The sequence below is a fragment of the Salvia miltiorrhiza genome, chromosome 4 (assembly GCF_028751815.1).
Source record: "Salvia miltiorrhiza cultivar Shanhuang (shh) chromosome 4, IMPLAD_Smil_shh, whole genome shotgun sequence".
In the NCBI taxonomy this organism is placed as follows: domain Eukaryota; kingdom Viridiplantae; phylum Streptophyta; class Magnoliopsida; order Lamiales; family Lamiaceae; genus Salvia; species Salvia miltiorrhiza.
The window spans coordinates 39,075,209-39,084,952 of record NC_080390.1 but is presented as its reverse complement, the minus strand read 5'-3'; the positions used below and the strand labels follow the sequence as shown (position 1 = coordinate 39,084,952).

General features: G+C 45.3%; 2 protein-coding genes across 2 annotated transcripts; one reads left to right on the top strand and one right to left on the bottom strand.

Annotated features, from left to right (window-relative positions):
• Positions 1-267: 267 nt before the first annotated feature.
• On the bottom strand, positions 268-2,249 carry LOC131021566 (glycosyltransferase 6-like). The gene has a single exon (XM_057950816.1). The coding sequence runs from the start codon at positions 1,788-1,790 to the stop codon at positions 438-440; it is 1,353 nt and encodes a 450-aa protein (XP_057806799.1). The 5' UTR covers positions 1,791-2,249; the 3' UTR covers positions 268-437.
• Positions 2,250-6,510: 4,261 nt separating this feature from the next.
• Positions 6,511-8,862, top strand: LOC131021565 (uncharacterized). Its single transcript, XM_057950815.1, has 4 exons — positions 6,511-7,165; positions 7,249-8,058; positions 8,148-8,266; positions 8,344-8,862. Exons 1-4 carry the CDS (start codon positions 6,538-6,540, stop codon positions 8,785-8,787), a joined length of 2,001 nt encoding a protein of 666 aa, XP_057806798.1. The 5' UTR covers positions 6,511-6,537; the 3' UTR covers positions 8,788-8,862.
• Positions 8,863-9,744: the final 882 nt, after the last annotated feature.

Sequence of the window (9,744 nt, the reverse complement as noted above, 5' to 3'; positions counted from 1 at the left end):
TTTTTACATAAAATATCCCGCTATATAAAATTCGGTATAAACTCTTAGTCCTGCAACTTTCAAATATGGATAGTTACTCCACGGTAGGCCATTCTCAAAAGACTAATTTAGAATTTTTCCATTTATACTTAAAAACAATTATTTTCAAATTCGTCCGTGGTTAGACCAATTTCTTCTTCTTCTTCTTTCTTTAGTTGGGGATAGGAAAAACATGAATATTGAACCCAAAACATCTGTCTTTTACACACGTAAAGCCCAACAACAATCTTGTGTAATCAATAATGACACTCATAAAAGGGATATTAACATGAAAACGAAATCAAACGAAACGACATCACATATATAATATATTCATCACAAAAAGAGAAGAAATTACTAAAACTCCCTCCCTCCGCAAAACATGAAAAGAAATGGAACGGCATGAGCATCACTCCTAATTAAGCAGGGTAATCGAACGGCAGGGGTTCGACGGTGGAGGGATCGTGTAGATCCGGGTGCACGAAGCCGTAATTCCGGAGCACCTGATTGTCCGCGAAGGTGAGCGCCATCTGCATGGCATCGAAGCACGTCTGACCCGAATACATCTGGTTGTGGTCCCCACTGCAGGGCTGGCACCCCGTGAAGTGCGTGATGAACGGCCTCCGCCGGCTCCCCCGCCCGCCCCCCGCGCCCCTCATCCGCTCCGCCCACGCCCTCCCGTAGCTCCGGCTCACCCCCTCCGCGTGCCGCCGCCTCAGCCGCCCGTCCGCCGCCTCCATCCGCTTGTACTCCGCCGTGGTGTTCTCGAACGTCCCCACGATCTCCACCCAGTACCCCTGGAAATAGTACCCATTCTCCACGTAGATCATATCCCCCCATTTCTCCCTCTCCTTCAACAGCAGATACGCCAGACCCGATTGATCGTCGGATTCGGGTCGGATCTTGTCCTTGAAAGTGCTTCTCAAAATCTCGCCCCATTTGTCATAGTCAGCATGCTGTGGGCCCATGCTCGCCCACTCGTCCATGAAGTCCATGGCCCACTGGCAGTTTCGGATCAAGAAGACGCCCGCGTTGATACCGGTCCAGCTCTTGTTCTCGTAGATCAAATTGGGCCAGCCGTGGATGACCATGTTGTGGGCCTTGTAGCGGCCCAGTGGGAGCTCGAAGTCCATGTCCGTGAAGGCGGCGTCGGAGTCGACCCACCAGATCCACTCCGCCTCCGGGTGGGCCAGCATCGCCGCCTTCACCGTCGGCGTCTTCGCCCAGAACGAGAACATCCGCGGCTGGAGCAGCGCGTTGTTGTAGAACACGTCGATGCCGTGCCGCCGCCCGTAGTCTACCTTGTTCTTGAACAGTTTCAGCAGCAGGTGGTCGCCGATGGGGTTCTTGCACGGCGCCGCCTGCGACCCCGTCACCATCACTATTCTGTTCTCCGCGCCGGCGGCGAACGACGGGTGCTGCCTCAGCCACGCGCTTCTTTTCTCGTCCCAGTTCTTCACCGGCGGTGAGTCGATGGTGTAGCGCAGTTCCGGGTCGTCGTAGAAGCTCTTTTCAGGCGGGTCGTAGAGCGGGTCGGGATCCTTTGCGATACCGGGGCAGCTCGCGTCAGTGGCGGCGGTGGTGGTGGTGGAGGAGAAGGTGGGAGATGGAATAGGAGTAGTGGTGAAGAAAGACCAGAAGGCCCAGACGAGCAGGAACGCCACGAGAGTGCCGCCGGCGAAGATGAAGCCATCGGAAAGAAATGTAGCCGCTTTGCTCCGGCTGTTGCTGTTCTTGGCCATTGTGAGATTGTGGAGCTCAAGCGACACCATTATAAAATTCCGAAACTAAGGAAATAAAAAAATACAAAAAAAGAAAACGATGACAATTGAATTAGAGCTGTTATGTTGAATTTTTAGAGCCTTCTCGGACTTGATTTAGATGCGTCACCGGCGGCTAAATTTAGGGCGAGATTTGGCGGGTTCTGAGAAATATACAACACTTCCAAAAAAGCTGAGAATTAAAGATAAAATAGGGTGGCGGTGGCGGTGGCGGTGGGAAGCGGAGCAGTCGGCGGAGGTAGTTGAGAGGGTTTAATGGTGGTTGTTTTGCGAACAAAATGGACGCGGTCGGAGATGACAGCATCAGTGCATTGGTCGCACTGAGTCTGATTAAAAGCAGTGCATCCTATGATTTTATTCCTTGGAATCACTATAGTTGGTTTTTAGATTCCATAATTGAATTTCATTATCGTTGCCTGTGAATAAATATTTATGGACCGAATCCTACTCATATCTAAACATGACCTAAGTTGTTTGATGAATAATTATGGTTTTTCTTCCATACCTATTACTCATTCCATCTCATTTAAAATTAATACTGTTGGAAATTGGTTGTGAGTAACCAATGTTTAATAATTTTCGAGTACCGAAAACATTTAATTTAGCAGAATTAAATGGGACAGGATCGATCGACGTTCCGAGTAGATGATCGTAGTATATTTATTTACTCAAAACCGATTTCCGGTGAGTGAGAAATAATTATTTAAAGTTGGGTACTTGAAACATGGAGTTGTGGAAAAAAAATAAGTATTAAATAAGATTTAATACTTATCCCACATTGGAATGTGGATCACATTTATTACAGTATAAAAGCTATTACATCACAGGATGTAATAAAACTGTGTGCACACGTGACGGGTTGCACAGCCCACACGCGCGCGCCGGCGCCCGCCCGGCCCGGCCCCCGGCGCCCGGCCCCGGTCCCAGTCTCGGCCCCGTCACCCAACGCGCGGCCGTGGACTTGGATCTTGGCAATTGGTCTTTGGATGGCAGAGCTGTTACATCTGTAACTGCTGTCGGAGGAGTCAAGGCAGATTCAAACAGCAGGGCTGTTACTGCTGTAACCCCCGACACCATTTGAATACCATCAATGGTATTAATCTCGCAGGCTCCCCCATTTGATGTGGACTGTGCCTTTAAATAGGACAGCCTCCATGCATCATCCACACATCTAAAACAAGCATTTACACTAAAACTCTGCTGCATTCTGCACCATCTGTTGAGTTCTGTTCTCGCCTCGTTCCAGTTCGTCGGAGCTCGTTGGTCTGCGGTGCTGCTACCTACGAGACAAAGCCGTTTCATCTTTGGGGACGACACGCCAAACCGAGAGCACTACCGGGGCGTATCTCGTCTTGCGGACAAAGGACTCTCCTCGACTCGGCTGTCTTTCCTGGTTTATTAGATTGTAATTTCAATACAGTTTTTCCCTTGTATTCTCATCTCCTACATTTCTGTGTTACATTGTACTACGCCCGCGAGCTTGTAATCCAACAATCGCAAGACGAGATAAGCTTGCAACGTGAGAGTTTTTGAACTTGTAACTGAACTTAAAACTTTTGAAACTTAAACACCTTTGCTGGAGATGTCGACCGGTCCTGCGAACTCCACCGAGGCTGCCAACGCCGTTGCCGCTGCCGCTGCTTCTGCCGCCGCTGCTGCCGCCGTCTCCGCCGCGGCCGCATCAACCGTGGCACCCGCCACCTCTGCCGCTACTGCCTCCACTTTTAGTGGTGGTCCTTTTGGTGGTTCAACACCACTTCCGTTCATGTTTGGTGCTAACCAAACAACTTTTGGAGGTGAAAGTTCCACGCAAGGAACGGTTGGCCAAACCTCGTTTGGGTCAACATTTGGTTCCACTTCGAGTGGTTCCATGGGGTCCATGTTTGGACAGAACGTTGGGGCCTTCGGGACCAACATGATGGGCTATGGCCATATGGTGGGGTCGGTGCCAACTCAACCCCCAAGGGCGAATGCAACCGCCGACAAGCCACCGAAGTTTTGTGGCTCCGACTACAAAAGTTGGCGTCAAAAGATGTTCTTCTACCTCACGACGTTGGGGTATGCGGGATACTTGACGGACAACGAGCCGCCCACACCGGCGGAGAACGAGACGAGCTTCAACGTTCGTGCAGCCTATGATGCGTGGCATAATGGCGATTTTCTTTGTAAAAATTTCCTTCTAGGTGGTCTAGGAGATAGTTTGTACAAAGTATATGTTGATGTAAAGACCTCCAAAGTGTTGTGGGAGGCACTAGAAAAAAAGTATAAGCTAAATGATGCTAGCACTAAGAATACTTGTGTAACCAGGTACATGGAGTACAAGATGGTGGACTCGAGGCCCGTCATCGACCAAGTGCAAGAATTCCAACTTATCTTGCACGACGTACTCGCCAAGGGACATGTGGTCTCCGACTCATTCACCGTGGTGGCGGTGATTGACAAATTGCCCCCAAGTTGGAAGGACTTCAAGACCTACCTCAAACACAAACGAAAGGGGATGACGTTTGAGGACTTGATCGTGAGGCTTCGCATCGAATGCGAGGAAATGAGGATCGATGGCAAGGGGAAGGGCCAAGTTGAGGCCAAAGCTAACTTGTTGGAGCGTGGTGGTCCATCCAACTCCAACAAACGTGGGCGTCCTAATCCAAAGGACAAAGGCAAAGGCAAAGCTAAAGCTCCTGCCCGCAAGTTCGAAGGGGATTGCTACAACTGTGGCAAACCGGGCCACTTGGCGAAAGACTGTCGCAAGCCCAAGAAGAAGAAGGCAAAGCAAGATGCCAATGTTGTCGAGAAGGACTTCGACGATTGGAACGAGGATGACTTAGCGGCGGTTATCACCGAGGAGGTCAACCTTGTTGAGAACCAAGGTGCTTGGTTCATTGACACGGCCGCAACCGTGCACGTGTGCTCCGACAAGAGGCGCTTCTCTACCTACAAAGCTGTTGAAGGGAGGAAGCTAAGCATGGGTAACCAACCGTCGTCGGAAGTTGCCGGAATGGGTGATGTGGTGCTCAAGCTTTCATCCGGCACGGAGATAACCTTGAAGGATGTGCTGCATGTCCCGGACATCCGCAAGAATCTCATCTCGGGGTCTATACTAGTTAATCAGGGCTTTAGACTAGTGTTTGAGTCCGAGAAAATTGTTGCAACCAAGTTTGGAAAGTACCTTGGTAGGGGTTTTCTCACCAATGGGCTTTTCAAGCTTAATGTTCAGCCGATCAAGCGTGTAACTGGCAAGCCTATCAATGAAAATGATACTACTTCCTCTTACTTGGTTGAGTGTTGTGATTTATGGCATTGTAGATTAGGACATGTTAATCTAAATGCGATAAAAAGATTAGTAAATATGGATTTACTAAAAATAAACGAGTTTAACGCTCAAAACAAATGTCAAATTTGTGTTGAAGCAAAAATGACGAAGTCTCCGTTTCATTCTGTGGAAAGGAGCACTAAACCTTTAGAACTAATCCACACTGACGTGTGTGATCTAAAGTTTGTGCAAACTCGAGGTGGTAAGAAGTACTTTATCACTTTTATTGATGACTGCACAAGGTATTGATATCTTTATCTTCTAAGAAGTAAAGATGAGGCTATTGAAGCTTTCAAGAACTTCAAAACAGAAGCCGAGAATCAACTTGGTAGTCGAATTAAGATGGTTCGAAGTGATAGAGGAGGAGAATATGTTGCTCCGTTTGAGGAATTATGCAACGCTAGTGGTATAATACATCAAACAACTGCTCCATATTTACCTCAATCTAATGATGTTGCTGAACGCAAGAATCGAACTCTTAAAGAGATGATGAATGCCATGTTGATTAGTTCTGGGTTACCCCAGAACATGTGGGGGGCTGGGTTTGAAAAAGCGCGCATGGGCGCGCCCAGGCGCGCGCCTTGAGCGAGGCGCAGGGGGGGTGGGCTTTTTAAGGGAAGGCGCTGCAGCCTACAAGAGGCGGAGCAGAGGCGCACAAAAGCGCTAAAGGCGCGCCTAGGCGCACTTTCAATAAGGCGCGCGCCTTACGTAGAATTAGGGTTAGGGTTATAAAGTTACACTTTTGTTTAAAATTTAAAAAAACGCAGCAGCAGCCTCCTTTCTCCTCTCTTCTCTCCTCTGCGTCTTCCCCCTCTTTGCTCACCTACCGGCGCTGCCAGCCAGCCGGCGTCGCCGCCAGCAGTCCGCCGCCGCCGCCAGCCTCCAGGTGAGTTATTGAAGTTCAGTTTTTGAGTTTCAACTTTCAAATTCAATATTGTAGTTCAATTTTTGAAGTTTTTGAGTTTCAACTTTCATATTCAATATTGTAGGTCAGTTTTTGAAGTTGTTTTTTATAATTTCAGTTTTGATTGATGTTATAAATTTATAATTGAATAAATTTTATTTTTTAATTTCAGTTTTACTCTCAAAATCTCAATGTCTTCGGGTAAGTCTCGTGTATCATCATCAACGGGGGATGATGATGAGGGGGATCCGGCTAGAAAATATGGGACACCGAATCCAACCAATCCTTATGCGTGGACTTGTCAATTTTGTCTAAAAGTGACAAATGGAGGAGCATTTCGCATGAAAGAACATTTAGTGGGTGGTTATAGGAATGCAAAGAAATGTCCTAAGGCTCCGGAACATGTTTGAGTAGAACTGAATGCTTATATGATGAAGAAAGCAACTAGCAAAGTGGTGAAGCATTTTGCTAATAATCCACCTCAATGTGTTGAAGATGTTGATGATCAAGAAGAGGATGAAGAGATGGAAATTGGAGGTAGCTCACGCACCATGACGAGGAAGAAGGCCCCTGCTCCAAAGAGGATGAAAGGTCCTTTAGATGTTTATCTTAGCCAACCTAGTTCTCAAACTCATGAAGTATTGAAGGGAAGAAAAGAAAGAAAAGGAGTCTTTGGTGCTAGTGACAAGTTATGTAGGGAAAGAGCTTGTAAAGCAATTGCAAGGTTCTTTTATGACAATGCTATTCCTTTCCATCCGGCCACTAGTGATAGTTTCAAGAACATGGTTGAAGAAATTGGACAATATGGTCCCGGATTGGAACCACCGAGCATGTATGAGCTAAGAGTTCCTTTTCTTCAAAAGGAAGTGGAAGTCACGGACACCAAAGTGTTGGAGTTCAAGAAAGAATGGGCCACAAAGGGATGTTCTATTTTATCCGATGGATGGCGTGATTCGGTGGTGCAAAAGGATATTGTGAACTTCCTTGTCAATTCTCCAAAAGGGTCCGTGTTCATCAAATCGGTGGAAGTATCCGAAGTTGTGAAAGATGCAATCACTTTGTTTCAAATGCTTGATTCTATTGTTGAGGAAGTTGGAGAGGCAAATGTTGTGCAAGTGGTGACGGATAATGCATCTAACTATGTCAAAGCGGGTAAGAAATTTAAATCATCTTCAATTTTATACAATCACTTTATTATTTTCTTAAGTATTAAAGCTTTTAATCTTTTATGATAGGGAAATTGCTTATGACAAAAAGACCACATCTTTATTGGACTCCATGTGCCGCACATTGCGTGGACTTAATGTTGGAGGATATTGGAAAGCTTCCAAAGATCAAGAATGCCCTCAAGAAGGCGATCTTCATGAATGGTTATATATATAACCACGTCGCCGTTGTCAACATGATGAGAAGATTCACAAATCAAAGGAATTTGCATCGACCGACGGTCACAAGGTTTGCAACTTCCTTTATCACTCTTGCACAATATCATAAGCAAAAGAACAACTTGAGGAAGATGGTGACTTCGGAAGAGTGGAATGCTTCAAAGTGGGCAAAGGAAGCGGGGGGAAAGAAGGTGACAGCTTATATTTTGCAAGACACATTTTGGAGGAATGTGTTGTATGCTCTTAAGTTGGGAGGTCCTCTTGTGACGGTACTTCGGATGGTTGATGGGGATAAAAAACCGGCCATGGGGTACATTTATGAAGCTATGGATAGAGCTAAGGAGGCTATTGCTAAGAGTTTTGGTCACAAGGAGGAGCATTACAAAGAAGCGTTTGGGATCATTGATAAAAGATGGGATTGCCAACTTCACCGTCCTTTACATGCGGCCGGATACTTTCTTAATCCGGAAATCTATTATGATAATCCGGATCAAGTGAGTTGCCAAGAGATTGAGCAAGGCTTGTATGAATGCATTCAAAGGTTGATTCCCAATGAACCAACTCAAGACAAGGTCATGGCTGAGTTGGATGCCTACAAAAATGCAGATGGTCTATTTGGCAATGCAATGGCAATTAGACATAGAAAGGTCAAATCACCAGGTAACATTTTATATTTGAAAATCTAATTAAGTGTTGAATTAATTAATGCTTCATATTCTAACAAACCGTCATTTTTAAAATGTCTATAGCGAATTGGTGGTCTTGTTATGGATCTTCAAGTCTCAACCTCAAATCATTTGCGATAAAAGTTCTTAGCCTCACTTGTAGTGCTACCGGATGTGAGAGAAATTGGAGTGTCTTTGATCATGTAAGTTATTATTTTATTTTACTTTGACTATAATACATAAATATGATTTTAACCTATTATCTTTTATATTTTTATAGCTTCATACCAAGAAGAGAAACCGATTGGCACAAGATCGGCTCAATAAATTGGTTTATGTGAAGTACAATCGCACTTTGGAAAGGCGATACAAGAGGAAAGACACAATAGATCATATTCTATTAGAAGAGATTGATGATAGCAATGAATGGTTGGTTGGACATATGGATGGGGAATCTTCTAATGAAGATGATCTTGTGTTTGAGGATGGTGATTTGACATGGAATGTCGTTAGTAAGGCTTCGGGAGCTAATGATCCTATTTATAGCACTAGACGGGCATCTAGAGTTGATAAAGGAAAGAGTGTAGTTGCTTCAAGTTCGAGAAGGCTTTTAGATGAGGATGAAGATGCGGATGAGGAGAGGGAAGTGAATGAGATGGAAGAGGACATTGGTGAAGATGGGGATGACGCATTTGAGGATGGACTTGAGGATGATGATTTTTGATTACTTGTTTGATATTTGATCATACTTTTAGACTTGCGTATTTTAAAACTTAAGTATTTGTGTGTTTTGGATTAAGTATTTGTGTGTTTTGGATTAAGTATATGTGTGTTTAAGTACTATTTGTGGTTTTAAGTTGTGTTTTTGGTATAAAATATAATGTAGGTACATATATTAGAATTTTTTAGGCTTTACTGCGCCTCGCCTACGAAAAGCCCGCGCCTGCGCTTAAAGCCCTGCGCCTAGGCTCCGAGGCATGTTTGCGCCTCGGGCTTTTTAAAACCCAGGTGAGGGGAGGTTGTTCTATCAACCAACTATATCCTCAATAAAATACCACTCAAGGGAAGGGACGTCACTCCCTATGAGTTGTGGAAAGGCAGAAAGCCCTCATACAAATACCTTAAAGTGTGGGGGTGTTTAGCCAAGGTGCAAGTGCCTCCACCCAAACAAGTCACAATCGGTCCTAAAACAATTGATTGTATCTTTATTGGGTATGCACTAAACAGCAATGCACATCGCTTTTTGGTTCACAAGTCAGACATTCCAACAATGACTGTAGGAATGACGATGGAATCAAATAACGCTGTTTACTTTGAGAATATATTTCCTTGTAAAGACAAGGGAAAAGAAGAAGCTAGTACAAGCAACGATACTAGAGAAGAAGCTACTAGTTCTGAACCTGTTGAGACAGTGCCCGAATCGCGAAAGCGACCAGGCCCTAACCTTGAAGTGTCAGAATCAAGACGTAGTAAACGAGGCAGGATAGCCAAGGACTTTGGTCCAGAATATATCGCCTTCATGCTAGATGAAGAACCTTCATCTATCAAAGTGGCGTTCTCTAGACCAGACGGACTACTCTGGAGGGAAGCAGTCCAGAGTGAAATTGATTCAATCATGCAAAACCACACTTGGGTGTTGGTTGATTTACCTGAAGGTTGTAAACCCTTAGGATGTAAATGG